This window comes from Urocampus carinirostris, chromosome 5, assembly GCF_059441175.1.
Source record: "Urocampus carinirostris isolate Australia breed hairy pipefish chromosome 5, RoL_Ucar_1.0, whole genome shotgun sequence".
Lineage (NCBI taxonomy): Eukaryota > Metazoa > Chordata > Actinopteri > Syngnathiformes > Syngnathidae > Urocampus > Urocampus carinirostris.
The window spans coordinates 30,734,232-30,753,242 of record NC_142353.1 but is presented as its reverse complement, the minus strand read 5'-3'; the positions used below and the strand labels follow the sequence as shown (position 1 = coordinate 30,753,242).

Below are 19,011 nucleotides of genomic sequence, written 5' to 3'. Positions count from 1 at the left end.
TTTGCAGCATCTTCCCCACTCCAAGACATTAACAACCTATGTCACATGCTAAAAAAACATATCAAATTCTAACTTTGCGTTGTTAGTGCAGTTCATGAATTACGTCTCAAATATGCGTGTCAGCTAATGGTCACCATCATTTACAATAAAATGCTGAACTACATCCCACGATGCCTTTTAGTTTCTTCATTCGGATCAGATTTATGTGGGCTTCGTAGAGACTTTAAGAGTTAGTGATACAATAATGCATTATTGTACTGTACTTAATAGCTATGGGGTCCAAGGCTTGCAGTGAAGCTAAAGGGAGAAGCAAAAACATAACCTTGGAAAGAAGGTTGCGCAAATCAAGTAATTAGATGAAGGCACATGCCTCGTTATGCTTGCTAAGGAATTTGGCTGTTACCAATTGAAGATTGCGATTATTATTAAAAATGAGTGTGAGATAGAAGCAAGAGAGTATTTTAATTAACCTCATGAAAAAAATTTGCAATTCGAAATTTAAAAATCAGTTCATTGAGAATCCATCGTCGCTGCCCCCCTCCCCCTTTTTTAATACCTGCCACGGCTAGCACGCCTGTAACCAATCGACAATGAGCATCATTATAAATAAGGGCACGAAAAAGTAAGGACGTTTTATATGAAAATGACAATCCTTAAGTACAAATTTTAAAGTCACTTAAGTCAATCCACCGTCTCCCCCTTCCTTTGCATTAACCAACTACTCCACTTGACCAGCTCAAGTTACATCACACCAAAGGTAAAAAAAAATCCTCTACATACATATTTATTTGTACTTTAATTCTTTTTAGGTATATTACACATTAATAGTCGTTACTATAGACTATTTTTTTATCTGGAGTACCAGGGGTTTTCAATGCATTGCACCTGTGACCATAGGTTGATTCCCTGCTATACGACAATTTCACTTTGCCATCATCCCTTAAAACGATGTAACGTCATATTACAGTATTGCTTGACAGTGTGTTGTGTCGCGAAACTTAAAATGAGTGTGAAAAAGCACAGGGAAGAGTACAAACCACAGGGGGCTCAAGTCAAGTCACATTTATTTGTATAGCCCCTAATTAATCACATGATGTCTCAAAGGACTGCACAGTATTACAATTACACGAAAGTGACCAAAATGCACTTATTCCTTATTTTTGGCCCGGCCTTTCGTGAATCAAAGACAAAAGAATAGGAAAAAAGAAAGACAAATTGGTTTCATGTTGATGATGTCTGTGTGTTGTTTGTTGACGCCCTTGAAAAATCCATTGCAGCCTGGTCCATTCTCAAGGTTTCTTCATTGTCCTCATGCTTATGTTTTGAGTGTTTCCTTGCCCTAATGTAGGTTTTATATCAAGGTATGGTGAGAAAATACTCAGTCATAGTCTGGTCTGTGCAGCCATTTGACACTTGTGATTAAAGGCTTTACAAATAAACATGACTTGACTAAACGGGTTAAAAATCTGCCCACCCGAAGAACAGCCTGCACTACGTCTACATTTTACAGTCAGCTTTGTAAATACAAAGATGAGTTACTGTCCAATGTCAAAAGTCCACTTTGTCCAATCATTTACTTTGTGATTTTCACTCCAGATATATCTGGAAGTGGAGTTGACTCTATTTGTGTCATCTTAGGAACTGATTGATGATTGTCATCTTGGACTTCAAGGTCGCTTAAGTCCTCCTCTTCACCATCAACAAAATCATCATCACTGTCCAAGTTCTCCATGTCCGTTTTGCTTTTCTTTTTCCTTTCGCTGTCTTTGGCAATTTCTTTTTGGTCCAGATGAGAGTTAATTCTGAAAAAGAGACGTATAAATACACATTACAGGGTTCGTACACCTTCATCATGCCCAAATTGAATACCTTTTTAAGGACTTTCGAAGCCAATTGTTCAATTTCTCCAGTACAATTAAAAGAATAAATCTGGTGTGAATCGTGTATTAATAACAGCCACAAATATAGCTGCTATTTACAAATTCGATTTTTACAGCTTGAGTAAATTGCAAATATTCTTTTGTTTTTGAGACATATCTTCCCATATAGTTGGGTAAATATGACAGTTATACTTCTTAAATTTTCAGTTGCAGGAAACCCTACCTCTAAAAGACCAAAAATAAGTGTCCATAATCGATACATAATCCTTGCACTATCACACATTTCACAGTGCCCTGGTGTAGCATGCACCTATCCTCATGGGAACGACCTGTAGGGGGCCATGACGCGTCATAGGGAAATACCATACAAACAAATGCGCTTATTCACAGGGAAGAAGAGATGCAGTGTAAGAGTCATTTCAAAGCTGACTTGTTGACAAACATGCCAACAATTTCAAGCATTTACCATCACTAACCCCAAATTCAAACACTTTTCAATCTTTGAAAACATGACATTAAAATACAAGCAATTAAGGATTTCAAGCACCCAGGTCCCCCTTAATAACCTTTATTGTTACTTAAAGAAAAGAAAAAAGACCGCAGACACATAGACTAATATTTTTTCCACGTTTTCCCTTTGATTACCCAAAAACAGAAAGAGAAAAGGGCTTATGGGGAAAAAGCTGGGGCTTATCTTATAATAATATTATTAGGGAACCAATTCCCCAAAAAATATCACTTTATATCAGACAATTTAACTCATACAGTACGGGGTACATTCTTTTTAGGTATTTTTTTCCTAAAACGAAATAAATCTTAAAACAGTAGTTATCATTGATTCCTTGTGAGCTAGAATCCTTGAAATGAAACTAGATGAACATTTGGACCTACAGACACACTGTGGTGATCTGTTCTGGTGCAACGTGTTATTTTCGATTGTTATTTTTGATTGTTCTCGATTGTTCTCAGCTCAGGGATGCTGCTGGAAATGTGAATTTCCCTTCGGGGATGAACAAAGTATCTATCTATCTATCTATCTATCTATCTATGAGCATTGCTGCTTCTTTACTCCCTCTGCTGACAAGTTAGAGGAAGTTTAAGAGGGCACTCTTTGCAAACCATTATTTGTTCAGCACATTTGTGTTTAGTGTCATTGCTAAAAACGTAGTGAACATTTTTTTCAACGAAATTAGACATCACGTAGAATCAACATATTTTCCTGTTAAAGAAACTTCTTCAAAAGATAAATAAATAACAATCGTTTTTTTTTTTCATTTGAAGATGTAGGACACTTAATAGATAAGCTGTTATGTAGTAAAATATTATAATGTTTTCAATACCCATACAATGCTTATAATGACAAAAGTATATATATTGATAATCAGGGAGTACTCACGGGATGACAATTTCCTCTTTTTGTCCACATTTGCAGCATAAATCCAGCTCAAGAGAACAAGATTTACAAATGATATGATATGCATCCTTCACAGTCTTCTGTAAACACTTGACACTGAAATGAGAAAATGTGTATCTATAAATATGTAAAAGATATAGTCCATATGTGAAATGGGCGGATAAAAAAGTCAATTTGACAGTGACTAAAGAGGTCATCTATTGTGTGATAATGAATAATCACATTGACTGCTCCTCCTTATATATATATATATATATATATATATATATATATGGCGGCATGGTAGCTGGATGGTTTAGTGCGCAGCTCCATGGTGCAGAGTTCAGGATTCAAGTCCAGCTAATACAGCCTTTCCGTGTGGAGTTTGCATGTCCTCCCACATTCTCAAAAACATGCAGTCAGGATAATTGGCCGGTTCAAATTGTCCCTAGGTGTCAATGAGCGAGTGGTTGTATGTCTCTGTGTGCGCTGCCTTTGCTGGTAACCGGTTCAAGGTGTCCCCTGCCCACTGCCCGAAGATAGCTGGGATGGGCTCCAGCACACATAAAGTGAAAAACACCCTGCTATTTTGCCATTTCTTCCACTAAGAAATCATGGAAGGGTTTGAAATTTGCATCGTGGGTGCATGTCCACTGTGAGAGAGATAAACTAAATAGAAAAATCCAGGAATCACAATGCATGATTTTTTTTTCAACTTATTAGTGTAATACAGCTGCAAATAGGTATTTGATCACCTGTGTATCATCTATAATTCTAACCCTGAAAGGCCTGTTAGTCTGCCCATAAGAAGTCCACCTGCACTCCCTGTATCATCCTGAATCAGATCCACCTGTTTGAGATCCTTAGCTGCATAAAGACACCTGTTTATCCCATACAATAAGTAAGACTTTAACTTGTAACATGGCGAAGACTTAAGACAATATTGTACACCTCCACAAGGCTGAAAAGGGCTATGGAGCAATTGCCAAGCAGCTTGGTGAAAAAAGTTCCACTGTTGGAGCAATCATCAAAAAAAGGAAAAAGTTAAACATGGCGGTCAATCTTAATCGAAGGGGAGCCCCATGCAAGATATCAACTTGTGGGGTCTCAATGATTCTAAGAAAGGTAAGGAATCAGCCCGGAACTACACGGCAGGAGTTGTTCAATAACCTGAAAGGGGCTGGGGCCACCGTTTCCAAGATTACTGCAGGTAATACACTAAGACGTCGTGATTTAAAATCATGCATGGCACGAAAGGTTCCCCTGCTTAAACCAGCACATGTCATGGCCCGTCTTAAGTTTCAATATGATAGATAGATAGATACTTTATTCATCCCCGAAGGGAAATTCACATTTCCAGCAGCATCCCTGAGCTGAGAACAGTACAATAATAAAGCCAAAAGAATGCAATATACAAATACCCAGTGTGACGTGCAAATGCCCACTGTATGACCATTTGGATGATACAGAGGAGTCATGGGAGAAGGTTTTGTGGTCAGATGAGACCAAAATAGAACTTGTTGGTCATAATTCCACTAAGCGTGTTTGGAGGAAAAAGAATGAAGAGTACAATTCTAAAAACACCATCCCTACAGTGAAGCATGGGGGTGTAGCATCACGCTTTGGGGGGAGTTTTTCTGCACATGGGACAGGATATGTGCACTGCATTAAAGAGAGGATGACTGGTCCTATGTATTGTGAGATTTGGGGGAACAACCTCCTTCCCTCAGTCAGAGCATTGAAAAGTGGTCGTCAGCACGACAACGACCCGAAGCACACAGCCAGGAAAACCAAGGAGTGGCTCCAGAAGAAGTATACAAAGTTCCTAGCATGGCCCAGCCAGTCTCCAGACCTGAACTCAATCGAAAGTCTTTGGAGGGAGCTCAAACTCCGTGTTTCTCAGCGACAGCCCAGAAACCTGATTGATCTAGAGAAGATCTGTGTGGAGGAGTGGGCCAAGATCCCTCCTGCAGTGTGTGCAAACCTGGTAAAAAAACTACATGAAACGTTTCACCTCTGTAATAGCAAATAAAGGCTATTGTACCAAATATTACCATTCATTTTCTGAGGTGTTCAAATACTTATTAGCAGCTATATCACATAAATAAATCATGCATTATGATGTCTAGATATTTCTTTTTAGTTTCTCTCTCTCTCACAATGGACATGCACCTACGATGGAAATTTCAGACCCCTCCATAATGTCTAAGTGGGTGAAATAGCAAAATAGCAGGGTGTTCAAATACTTATTTTCTTTAGTGAGTGTATATATAGATGCATATAATTAGATTTTGCTACATGATTATACAGTGGAAATATGCTCAATGCATTAATGTCACTGTTGTTGTTATTTATGTAATTATTGTCATCACTATTAATTTAGAAAAAGTACTAAAAAGTTGAATGCTGGTCCAGGATGTGAAAATATTGTCAGACATTAAACAAATTAGTGGTACAAAAAAATTGGGGACATTGCTCGTGTGCAGTGTTTTTTAACTAGTGTGACAGGGTATTCTATTGAGACGTGAGACCTTGTCTACTATGTCGCAGGAAATTGCCCATTCTTATCTTTGCAAAAAAGAATGCCCTTGATCAGAATTATTACTTTCGTCAAGTGATCGTTTTTGCAACTGTAACATTCATCCATATCAGTAGGTGGCAGCAGATTAGTATTCTTCTGTTGTTTTTAATATGCTAACTGCTAATGAAGTAGAGTAGTGTAGCATAACAAAGTTAAAGAAAGAAGGTGCTTGCTTAAAATTTAGTCCAAACGCCAACCCAGAGAAAAAACACTGGTCTAGGGCAGTGTTCATCAACTGGTGGGTCACTAACTCATTGTCGGTGGATTAAGGGCCTTTGCAAAATAAAGTTAATAAGAGAAACAGAGGATCAATTACACTCCTTCAAGGTAGATGTAGATAACGCCTTGCTTGGTCTATTGAGTCAATCGGCGCCGTCTCAATTGTGAGGGACCTCATGTCATTTTATTGTGATTTCGATAGTTTTATTTCCTTTTTCTGCAGATAATACTGTGTCCCAAGAGAGTTGGTGATCATCTAAATAATGTAATAGTTGTCGTTGTTTAGGTACACATGTTAGTAATATTTTGAATTTCTTTTAGTATGTGGCTATTTTAAAGCAGTTCTATGAGGTTGCTTATATGTGATGTAAACTTATATGCCAGTACTAACAGTACTTAATGTAATTTTGGTTTTGCTGGTCATTTGTTTTTTGAAAAAGGAAAAAAAGTCACGAATGGCAGCCACTCCAGCAGCTCCCGTGTTATTTTCAATTGATTGTTCTCAGCTCAGGGATGCTGCTGGAAAAGTGAATTTCCCTTCGGGGATGAATAAAGTATCTATCTATCTATCTATCTATCTAAAAAGGTGAATATATATTATTATCGCTGCTTTAAAGTCCACCATCATTTAATTTGGTAAGTTTGAGATGTGGATTCTCCCGCCCTTCGTTTGGGTGTCCTGAAGTCACACCAGATGAGAAGCACTGCATGTTTTCTTATGTCTTAATCCTCCAACACAGCCGATACAGTTGATCAGCTGTCCAGCAAGAGTTTATGACACCGGATTTTCATCACACTTACCATTTCCGGGCCTGCGTTAGACTTTTGTATTTGTTATACTTGACTCTCCATTCAAGAACGTCTGTGCAGCGTTGACAGAGGCCATCGTGGACTTTGGATTTTGCCTTCTACATTTAAAAACAGATCAAAACAAACGCGCATGGTTTTCGGTCAGTTGAAGTCCGGGACCAAGAACCGGAAGATCATCGGTTGAACATTTCTTACCTTTACTTGTACACTCGCTCCATATCTGTCGTTTTTGAAGGCAGTGGTGTTGTGGTACTTTTGAGGTCGCGAGCGCGACGTGTTGGCCTTTTCCTTTCGTGAACTCATCGCAATTAGTTGACGACGCCGATTCTCACATGGGGATGTTATTCTATTAAATTATACTTCCGCTTCCCAAGAAATGACCCGGAAGTGGAAGAATGAGCTCAGTTTATTTTTAAATAAATAAGAATAAACAAAAAATAAAATAAATAATGTCTGTGTCTTTGAAATTATTTAAAATATTTTTAAAAATAATTTACATATTGTTGAAATTATTCAATTAATTTTGTTAGGTGCTTTTTAACGTTATCGTCGTGGATATAGATAGATAGATACTTTATTCATCCCCGCAGGGAAATTCACACTATGTTTGATTATATTGCCTGTGGTTATTTAATAGTTGTTTTTCTCATTGAAACACAGAATAAGTAAAAAAAAACTAGCACCAAATAATTTAATACCATGTCAGGTATACAAAATACACAAACTTACAGCGTTATAGAACATAAAGGAATTGCTTTTATCATCATTGAATACAACGTAGTGTAGCCAAATTGTTCACAAGATTAGACATGGGATTCCAGGATAAACAAAATATAAAATAATATGACATATTATAATGATATTACATATTCATATTTACAAGCACCCTTTTTCTCTCAACTTTTACCCAGCCTTTCTCAAAGAAATAAAATAAGAACAGAAACATATATATTTTAAAAAGTAATAAGAAACGGGAAGAAGAAATAAAAAAGAGACAAGAACGTAAAAGTACAGAAGGGGAAAAGACAGCACAAAAGGTAAATGGAGAAAAAGAAAGAAAAGGCAAAGAAAGGAGTCAAAGCGAAAAAAAGACAAAAAATGCAATTTCCCTTGATTTTATCTTCATCTTTATATGTCTCTTTTTTATTCATTTATTTTCTTTCCTCTTTTGTTTTCTTTTTTATTGCAGGTGTTTGTTTTTCAGATTTATCTTGTTTTCAAAAGTAATAAGATGTATTTTGGTTACTTTAAGTCTCTGTCTTTGGTCTTTTTCCGTTGTAGTTTTAGCAGTCATTTTTGGTGGCGTCACAGAATAAAGCTACATCTAGCGGGAAAATAATGCACACTGTCCCTTTAACTTTCATATTAAGGGCAGAGGGCTCAGACTGTCACTCTGGGAGCCGCAATTAGCCCCCGGGCCTTGAGTTTGAGACACCAAATGTAGCCTGACCTCAGTGCATCAAAAAATAAAGCAATGGAAATTGTGAAATGTCATTTTTAAATAAATTCAATTTATACTAGGGGAATAACGTTAAAATGCACCAAACAGAAACCACACTTCAATAATTACAACCAAAGAGAAAACTAACAAAGCTCATTCTTCAAATGAGTAACGTGTTAAATAAACGGTATTTGAGAATACACTGTTTAAACACCATTAATAAAGTGTTAATACCAAAGTGAAGTTAGCGCTTAGTTTGTACTTGATAAGTGTTAAAACTCAATGAAGCATTTTTGTTGTCTTATTTTTAAAAGATTTAAAACCCAAACCGATTTCATTCGTCCAAAGAAGAAATTAAAGGAATCGCTCAAAAATCGAATTGATGTATAAAACGTGTTTGAAACAAATTATTATAGGTTTTTAGACAAAATTGAAATTTAATTCGTTAACAAATTAAAAAACTGACCTGGAAACGGTTTGGTTTTGCAAATGAGGAAATATGGTCTTTGGTTCATTTAATTTTGAATTAATTTTATCGCAACTAAACAAAAAAAATGCTTAAAACTTTAAAAAAAAAAGAGAAAACAATATCAGACTTAATTGTTATTTGCTTGTTTTATTCATTTTTATTTTATTTTTCGTTGCGTCGTGTCCGCGTCAATCAAGAAAGTCAGTCAACCAACAATGGATCCGCCCACTCACTGTCCAATTGGTCGAATCACGCTATACACGCAGCCACAATTGGTGTAGAAAGCTGTCAATCACCGCCCTTTATCCGCTGGGAGGCAGGATAACAATCTCAGCGGCTTCGTCTCGTGAGTCAAGTGATACTGTTGTCAACTGCTCGGTCTGATGCCGAACGGCAATTAAGTTCATTTATTTACACAAATCTTCAATTTAACCTCACCCATATCGTTTTCCAATCGCATGGAATTATTTCTTTATTTACTCGGTTAACATTCAGAATTCTGCGTTGAGGAAGCCGAGCGCCGGGAGGAAAAGGAGCCGTGACGGAAGCTGCTTGGAGAGGAGGACGAAACGCCGAAAACGCGACGACGAAAAACATCGTTTTATATCATATTTCCTTATCTAATTGTATTTTAGGAGAAGGTATTTTATTTTTTGACGAAAACGAAGGTATCCTCTTAAGAGTGGAAGGGAAACCCAGACATCCAGGTAATTTTTACAGACCGACATCCATCTCTATTAAATTAATTCCATTATCACAATTTTCGTGTATTTTAAGGGACTGACGTATACGCATATAGGTGTGTATTGCTAATTATAGCATCCATCATGTCGCTGCTACCTAAACCAACCAGTTTAGAATCATTATGCCTCCTTTTCCACCCTTTCACAATAGAACCTGACTATGCACCACTAGCAAGGTTTGCTTTTTGGCCCACTAGATGGGAAAACTGTTGACTGAATCTATAAACAAACAACGTGCCCCCTTTCTATGTCATTACGTGGTTTTAAATGTAAGCAATCCTTTCACTAGGTGACATTAATGAGGATTAATTAGGTTCTGATGCACTTAAGGGAATGAGAACTTTGGTATTCCCTCTATTTCCGCGATTAAGCCGTTCTGTAACTACCCGTATTATGTGAATTTTCGGCTAAGTGAGATTCGTATACAGGTATACTGTAGCTTGGCACTCGACCCTAATCCATCCGGGATCAGCGTTGGAATACATTTGTTTGAGTACAGATATGTTTTGTTCTCTCCTTATGTCATGCCAAGTCAAGTCATGTTTTTTTTTGTATGGCTATTAATCACAAGGAGTCTCAAAGGGCTGCACAGACCACAGATTATTGCAAACCACAGACCATTACTACACCATCTCCTGATCTAAAACCTACACGAGGGCAATGGAAAACTCAAAAACCTCAACATGAGGAAAATAGAAAATGCTGGTCTATTAGCGATCCCAAGAGCCAAGAAGAGGTCCGCAGGTTCCAGAGCTCTCTCCATTCGGGCCCCGGTGCTGTAGAATGCTATTCGATCTGCAACCTCAGTGGAAATGTTTAAATCTAGGCTTAAAACGCACTTCTATTCTTTATCATATGAATAACCTTTATTTTATGTTGACAATATCTGTGTATTATTTGCCCTCATGTAGGTTTTAGATCAGGGGATGCTGTCATAATAGTCTGTGGTATCGCAATAATCTGTAGTCTGTGCAGCCCTTTGAGACTCTGTGATTAAGGGCTATACAAATAAACACGACTTGACTTGACTCGAGAAGGAACCGCACGTAAAGGAATCCCCCTTCCATACAAAGAACTGCAATAGCATTTATTGTTATATATTTCTACGTATTTCAAAATACCTAGAATATGAATTAAACATGTACCTAGACTACAACAAAATGTGTACATAATCACGAATAAACATTATAAAGATAACAAAATGAAACAATTTTAAACCATTTACTGTACTGTTTAGAAGCAGTTCAATGGCATACAGGTCGATAAGACAGTCATGGGACCCATTTGTAATGTTAAAAAAGGCAATAAAACACACTAAACCTATTTAGGTACCACTGTATGTGTATCTCCACAGTGGTACTGGAGCCTAACGCAAGGAGTCTGTTTACATATTTTTATGCCACTGGATGCTTCGGGGATGAATAAAGTATCTATCTATCTATCAAAGCACTGTGGGAAATGTAAAAGTACGAAGACTAATAATCCATGATAACCATGGCTCACTCGCTAAAAAGCATTGTGTATCAATTGATTTCTCCGGGACATTTCCATTTTTTTCCCTGCCTCAACTTTGATATAGCCAGGTAACACTGTACTAATAGCAAAACTAGTTACCTCACAGTTATATATCACTTCTATCTGCAACCAAAATGTATGATTCTTGTTATAAATGAGAAGACATGTCAGCATACAAAAAGTGGATACATAACTTATTTTGGATCTTCAAGTAACACTGTGGACAGTTGATGTGTTATCACATTATATAGACAGTAAGTCTGTTCACATGATTGTAGGGCAAGCATTGGCCCGCAGTCATGTGTCAAATGAGACTGAAAGGCTTTCTCTACTATCTGAGACATGCAGTGAAGTGCAAAGATGGAAACAACCTCTTAATCTCTGAATAACCATGATGGCAAGATCACAGAAAAGGCTGTAAAATATTCTCAAACGTGACTAGAATATTTTGGCGGTGCAGATAATGGATGGATGGATGGATAATGCCTCTAAAACATTATGCATTGTCTATCACTGACAGAAGAATCTGAATCAGTCAGGGTTGAGCAATGTAGGGGCCATGCACCCGGGCACGTCCCTGTATCCCCTAGACTGTCCACCCACCTGGGCCTCACAAAATTCTATAGGAAACACTAAATGGCTTAGATTTACTATAGCTCCAAGAATGGGTAAATAGCAGTGTGTAATTTTATAGTTTTCATTATGCAAGAATACAATGACAAGCATGAGAAAGCCATGGCATTTCTGCAAATTAAATCTAAGTTTAATTACGACCATTTGCACATAAATTGGAATTGACGTGTGAAATGTGCGGCACTCTCCATGGAGCAAATTTGTTGCAAACTGCAGTGTTAATCTCAACTGTTGACACCACCACTTCTTAAGATCATCAAATAAGTCTAAAGCTAGCCTCAAGTGGGGTGCAGGTGCTGACTGAGTGCCTGATACTGGAGTGCTCTGGAAGCCTTGAGGCAGACATGTAGGTTGCTCTTATTACAGATGTGGCCTTGTTGTTCTCAGCCTACAAGAAAGCCATGCCTTTCAAAAATGGTGGCCAAACAGGAATTTTCCTCAGATAATTCTCCAGATTAATACCTTATTACAATACCGAAATCTATCATTTTTCTAGACCCCTAAACCAGAAAAAAAAATCATGATATGTGTTCGCTACGCTGCTTGAATCGTTCTTTTATTATTTATTTTTTTAGGGGGATCATTTTTTTCAAACAAAATGAACATGGGATTCATGGCCTGAGCCAAATTGATCTGCCTCAGGTTTTTACAGTAATACAACCCTCCATTACTGTGCAAACCAAAGCCTCCATAATAGCAGAGAGCTAGATGAGGAAATGGTTATTAAGAATGGACTGAAACACCTTTTGCTGTAAAATGGTGTCATTTCATTCGTGGTGTTGAAATGATTATACATGCTTCCTGCACAATTCTTAACCTTCTGACGTTTTTATGAAATAAATTAGTCGGTTACAGTTTATTTTAGATTAATTTAGAAAACATCTCCTTCCTAAAATTTATATGTGGAGTGCATAGAAATAATCACAGTGTTGGTTATTTTAGAATTTGATGTAGAGCTACAACTAACGATTATTTTAACAATCAATTTTTATCGGTCGATTTTATTTTTTTCTCAAAATAATCAGTGAAGCCTATTTTTTAAAAACACATTTGAATTTCTTCATTTTTTATTTAAATATTGAAGTTTTGGATAGATAGATTATATTAGATTATTCAATGGTGCACAAACCACAGAATATTCTGCAACATAGAACAATAAAAAAATCCAAGTGTTTGTCAAATAATAACTATAAACAAAAATACAAACAATTGTATGCTATATACCTGGAAATATGTAATACAGTACACTCTTTTTCTAACGCCTTATCCAAAGATATTGCACTTTCTGTTCCTTTGAAAATTGTCAACTTTGTAGTGTTTGACTGTTTCATGCAAATTTTGTTTGTAATAATGCAATGTTCAATAGAAAAATAATTTAAAAAGTAAGATATATTTTTAGTGAAAACTTGAGTCAACATCTGCTGGACCAAAGTGGTACTACCTCAACATCACTAGAACATTCAAATCCCGCGACACAACAAATCAATAATGAAGTTGCCAATGCTTTTATTAATCAATTTTAACAATTTGTTGTTGCAGCCCTAATTTCATGACGACTTGGAGTACATTGTTCACAATAATACTGCAAAAAGACAAAGAAAAAATAAGATATTGATACAACTTTTCTATACACAGTCAAGATATATATATATATATATATATATATATATATACTGGACTGTCTCAGAAAATTAGAATATTGTGATAAAGTTCTTTATTTTCTGTAATGCAATTAAAAAAACAAAAATGTCATACATTCTGGATTCATTACACATCAACTGAACTATTTCAAGCCTTTTATTATTTGAATATTGCTGATTTTGGCTTACAGCTGAAAAAAACTCAAAAATCCTATCTCAAAATATTAGAATACTTCCTCAGACCAAGTAAAAAAAATAATTTTATAACAGCAAAACTAAATCAAACATTTGAAAATGTCCATTGATGCACTCAGTACTTGGTTGGGAGTCCTTTTGCACGGATTACTGCATCAATCCGGCGTGGCATGGAGGCAATCAGCCTGTGGCATTGCTGAGGTGTTATTGATGCCCAGGATGCTTCGATAGCGGCCTTCAGCTCATTTGCATTTGTAGGTCTGGTGTCTTTCATCTTCTTCTTAACCATACCCCACAAATTCTCGATGGGGTTCAGGTCCGGGGAATTAGCAGGCCAATCAAGGACAGTGATGCCATGGTCAGTGCACCAGTTACTGGTGGTTTTGGCACTGTGGGCAGGTGCCAGATCATGCTGGAAAATGAAATACTCATCTCCATAGAGCTTTTCAGCAGATGGAAGCATGTAGTGCTCTAAAATCTCTTGGTACACAGTTGCATTTACTCTGGACTTGATGAAACACAGTGGACCAACACCAGCAGCTGACATGGCTCCCCAAACCATTGCTGACTGTGGGAACTTCACACTGGATTTCAAGCAACTTGGATTTTGCTCCTCTCCAGCCTTTCTCCAGACTCTGGCGCCTTGACTTCCAAATGAAATGCAAAACTTGCTTTCGTCTGAAAAGAGGACACGTCTGTGAACTGTGGCTTTTGATACCTGGACTCCGGCTTCAGCCCACTGTCTTTGAAGCTCCCTCAAATTCTGGAAGCGGCTCTTCTTCACAATTTTGTTAAGGCTGCGGTCATCTCTCTTGGTTGTGCAGCGTTTCCGGCCACATTTTTCCCTTCCAACAGACTTTTTGTGGATATGCTTTGAAACTGCACTCTGTGAACAGCCTGCTCTTTGAGAAATTTCTTTTTGTGTCTTACCCTCCTGATGGAGGGTATCAATGATGGTCCTCTGGACAGCAGTCAGATCAGCAGTCTTCCCCATACTTGTGATTTAGTTTACTGAACCAAGCTGAGTGTTTTTAAGGCTCAGGAAACCCTCGCAAGGTGTTTCGAGTTAATTAGATGATTCAGGTGATTAGTTGAATAGTTTTTTTTTTTTTCATGATATTCTAATATTTTGAGATAGGATTTTTGAGTTTTCTTAAGCTGTAAGCCAAATTCAGCAATATTAAAATAATAAAAGGCTTGAAATAGTTCAGTTGATGTGTAATGAATCCAGAATGTATGACATTTTTGTTTTTTTAATTGCATTACAGAAAATAAAGAACTTTATAACAATATTCTAATTTTCTGAGACAGTCCAGTATATATATATATATATATATATACACACAGTGGGACCTCGCCACTTCGCGGTTCCACGTTTGCGGGTTCAGAGCTTCGCGGGTTTAAAAAAATAAAACAATTTTAAAGCATTTTTGAAGGGGCATCGCTACTTCGCGGATTTTCACTTTTCGCCGGTGGTTTTGGCCCCCATTAACCGCGATAACCGAGGGATTACTGTGTATGTGCATCGGCTCGCTACAACGGGTCAGGTGTAATCGACATTTCGTTCTGTGTACATTGTTACACAGAATGACAATACAAGGAAATTATTATTATTATTATTATATATATATATATATATATATATATATATATATATATATTTTACTACCTTATGTTTACCTAAAGTTTAGGGCAGTGACTGTTCTGGGGAAGGAAATCTCTGTGCCTTTTAGTCATTGTTTTATTGGACCTGTAGTGTCTGAGAGAGAGCAGCAGGTTAAAGAGGTGGTGCCGGGGGTGACAGAATTCCATAATAATGTTGCTCTGATGCGGTAGTGTCAGACGGAATGTCCTCCAGACAGGGCACAGAACAGCCGATAATTTCCTGCACTGTTTTGATAGCCCTTTTTTATAAGGTTCCCCTGTTTGCTTCCCTGCACTCAGCATACTACAGTAGAACTACCAGATTTGACATTCAATGTAGTAAAGATAATCGACCGAACTGTTTACAAAAAGGGCCCGTTTTAATATTTTTCAAATATTTATTTTTTACTCGATGCTTTCGTAAGACATATCTTTCCTCTTTTTCAAGGATGAACCATCTATCATTCAGCGAGCTTTGTTGCCTCTTTTGTTGCCCGCCATGCCCCAGCAAGATAACAGCCAAGCTAGCCTTCCTGCCCCCAGAGCCCACCTACAGCTTGATGTGCGACGAGAGCGGCAGCCGGTGGACGTTGCACCTGTCCGAGCGTGCCGACTGGCAGTATTCGTCTCGCGAAAAGGAAGCCATCGAGTGCTTCATGACGCGTACCTCCCGGGGAAGCCGGATCGCCTGTATGTTCGTCCGTTGCTCACCTAGCGCCCGCTACACACTGTTGTTCTCCCACGGAAACGCGGTGGACTTGGGCCAGATGAGCAGCTTCTACATTGGGTTGGGTTCCCGGATCAACTGCAACGTGTTCTCCTACGACTACTCTGGATATGGCGCCAGTTCTGGGAAACCCTCAGAGAAGAACCTGTATGCCGATGTAGACGCTGCCTGGCAGGCACTACGCTCACGGTAAGGTTTATTTTCAATTAGGCACAGAACATGTAGTGTTGCTCACCTGCAAATATGTTGCAAAATATTCCGCTTACCGGGGGACTTGAAAGATTTAGTCTCAAAATTGACCCATCTGGCTTGTTTGCTGTAGAGCTGTGACGTAATTTAAGGAACACTACATCTTCAAAATGGAGAATCCCATTAACACAACATGTAAGGCGAACTCTGGAAGTTTTGTCTGGCTAGCTCCCTGTTAGCATCAGGGCAGGTGACAGGCTTTCTTTTTTTTATCCTGGTTGGCGCTCTTTGGCTGACTACCATGTGTTGTTTGGCCAGCTAACCTGGCATTAGCGCTGGTTTTGCTCTGTCCCTTGGTTTATTCCCAGCCGGCTTTGCGTTTATCGTTGTTGACGTTTTTCGTTGTTGGTTTGCGTTTCACCTGGTTGCTCACCATGTGTTTTTTAATTGGCTAGCCTGGCACTAGCGTCAGTTTTTCCGCCTTCCTTGGTTCGTTTATTCCCGGCTGATTTTGCGTTTGTCGCCGTAGCCACTTTTCATTGTTGGTTCCCGGTTAGCCTGGCTGAGAGTTTTACCGCAGAGTCTTCCCCTCCTTTATTGATCGGTCCCAGTTAGCCTCCTGTTGACGTGTCTCTGCATGTGTTTTTTTTTTTCAGTTAACCCCTTTTTGCCTGCTCACTCCTTGTTGTACCATTACTGCGTCCATCTGTGACACAACTCCCAACTGTAAAGACTTTGCTTAAAACTCTCGCAACTTCTTCGACTGATGGCGGCGCCATCGGCTCGCTACAGTTTTTTACACTTAGGTCATTAAACCCAGTCTTCGACTCAGTTTTGACCGCGCACAAAGTCAACTCAAACTGCAGATTAATATACGATCACAGTTTTTTGCTGGATATGCGATCATCCATAAATCAAGCGCTCGGTGCTACGACCACTGGGGAGTGTTTATTTAGCCACGGACTGCTACGTCAACAAGACCCAGCGGCCTACAAAGAAGCAAAGCAGAGTGGCAAGAGAGCGGTGTGACCGGAGGAGGAAGCTAGGTTGTCGGGCCGGGCTAACCGCTAGGCTAAAGGCTAAACCCTTCAAAACGCCTCTCCCATCCATTTTCCTCTCCAACGTTCGCTCTCTGGACAATAAACTGGACCATTTACAACTGGAACTAACATCAAACCGCGAGATGACGAACTGCTGCGCTAAAATTCTTACCAAGACATGGTTAAACTTATCTATCCCGGCTGACGCTCAAGGAAACTGTGCGGGTCAGATGTATCGACAATTCGTTCTGTATACAGTTGTACACGAATGACAATAAAGTATATCTGAATCTGACTAATTAACAAATAAACCACTATGTCGACTGGCTTGCTTGGGTGCCGGTATTCCTCGAAGACATCCATCAGGATGACAAGGACAAAACGTGCTGTCTTCAAAATGCAATGTCTGGAAAACAATAGGAACATACCGATGAAATATACTGAGATTTCATTCAAAAACCATGTACTATTTGTTTCACATTTAGCATGTTTTAGAATTTTGGGCTAACTGTTAAAGTGATGGATGTGTTTTAAGAGTAAGACTTGCACACAATGCGCATTGCATCAGCTACACCTCCACAAGAGCGGTATTGAAATTCTGCATAGTTTTATAATGGGCTCTTAGCACACAGCTCCTGCTTACTGAACTTAATGCTACCCCTTTGTTTCCCGTCTTTCATGAGTTGACATATTGATCCAGGTGTGTCTCGGCATTGTTGTCAAAGTTACTGAGCTCTAACAGAAGTGTGATTTATTGTAAATTCCGTACTATAAGCCGTCTCAAGCTTTTAACCGTGCGGCTTATGCAATGATGCGGCTAATTTATGCATTTTTTACTAAAAGCAGGTGGAATATATATGTCGAAAAAGACGCAAGTTTATTCAAACCTTGCGCTTTGTGCATGAATAAAACTAGCATGAACAGACCCTCAATCGAAAGGGGAAGGCTTACTAAATGGTAAATGGTCTGCATTTATATAGCGCTTTTCAAGTCAATGAAGACCTCCCAAAGTACTTTACAATGTGCTTCACACTTACCCATTCACACACAGACTCACACACCAATAGTGGCCAGCCAGCCATTCAAGGAGCCGACCTGCTTATTGGGGGCATTAGGGATTCAGTGTCTTGCCCAAGGACACTTCGACATATAACACGGAGGAGCCGGGATTCGAACCTGCGATCTCTTGATCCCAAGACGAGTGCTCTACCTCCTGAGCTAAAAATGTTTGACCTAAAAACTTTAGTAACTTTAATCGATTGTCTTTTTTTTCTTAAAATAATAATTCACTGATTTACTTTTTTGGCAACATCGCCTGACCACAATAACTCAACTATCAATACAGTGATGTGGTTTCAGTTGGGCTTTTTAGAGCGGACTCATACAATGTTCCCTCTAATTTTCCACGGGTCTGAGCGTCGCTTGAAACAACAGTGAGCAACCATAATCCCAAGTGTGGCAAGATAATCAATTATCAAACATGTTCAAAACTTGACATCAAGTTACATTTTGCAGAGTTTCCGGCAATGCAAAATTATTTTTCTCTTTTGAATGAATTGACTCATGTACTATTGCAAAGGTTGTACGGCCTACAAACGTCGTTTGTTCTTACAATTCTTTCACATGATATCCATTTCTTTTTATTTTCTGATATATTTTGTCGCATAATATTAACATTTTTGGGGGTTTATTTAGTCGGTTGTAAGATACAGAACTGTACTTAATCACATTTTTTAGTGGAAGTACAATGTTGGCAACAAGATTCACTTGATATAATTGGAAATTATTTGAATGCAACACAAACTTTTTCTACTTTTTTGTTACTTTTTTTCTTTTTGTTCTCTACTTTTTTACTACATTTCTTTCTTTTCTTTTTTTCTGGCTTTTTCAAA

General features: G+C 38.3%; 2 protein-coding genes across 2 annotated transcripts in view; one reads left to right on the top strand and one right to left on the bottom strand.

The window, feature by feature from the left end:
- Positions 1-443: 443 nt before the first annotated feature.
- Positions 444-7,252, bottom strand: c5h9orf85 (chromosome 5 C9orf85 homolog). Its single transcript, XM_088335140.1, has 4 exons — positions 7,079-7,252; positions 6,875-6,981; positions 3,277-3,390; positions 444-1,802 (listed from the first exon to the last, which is right to left on the bottom strand). The coding sequence occupies exons 1-4, from the start codon at positions 7,184-7,186 to the stop codon at positions 1,574-1,576; spliced, it is 558 nt and encodes a 185-aa protein (XP_088191266.1). The 5' UTR covers positions 7,187-7,252; the 3' UTR covers positions 444-1,573.
- Positions 7,253-9,105: 1,853 nt separating this feature from the next.
- Positions 9,106-19,011, top strand: part of abhd17b (abhydrolase domain containing 17B, depalmitoylase) — a 30,106-nt gene continuing 20,200 nt past the window's right edge. Inside the window, exons 1-2 of the mRNA XM_088336431.1 lie at positions 9,106-9,500; positions 15,612-16,079. Coding sequence (XP_088192557.1) covers positions 15,613-16,079 — 467 coding nt within the window. The 5' untranslated portion in view covers positions 9,106-9,500; position 15,612. The remainder of the gene's footprint in view (positions 9,501-15,611; positions 16,080-19,011) is intronic.

Excerpts from the sequence above, each read along its gene's own strand:
- c5h9orf85 (XM_088335140.1), bottom strand. The coding sequence starts at position 7,186 with ATGAGTTCACGAAAGGAAAAGGCCAACACGTCGCGCTCGCGACCTCAA. Across the intron at positions 6,982-7,078 it reads GAGCGAGTGTACAAGTAAAG|AAGGCAAAATCCAAAGTCCA; the intron begins GTAAGAAATGTT and ends TTTTAAATGTAG. Across the intron at positions 3,391-6,874 it reads CTAACGCAGGCCCGGAAATG|TGTCAAGTGTTTACAGAAGA; the intron begins GTAAGTGTGATG and ends TTCTCATTTCAG.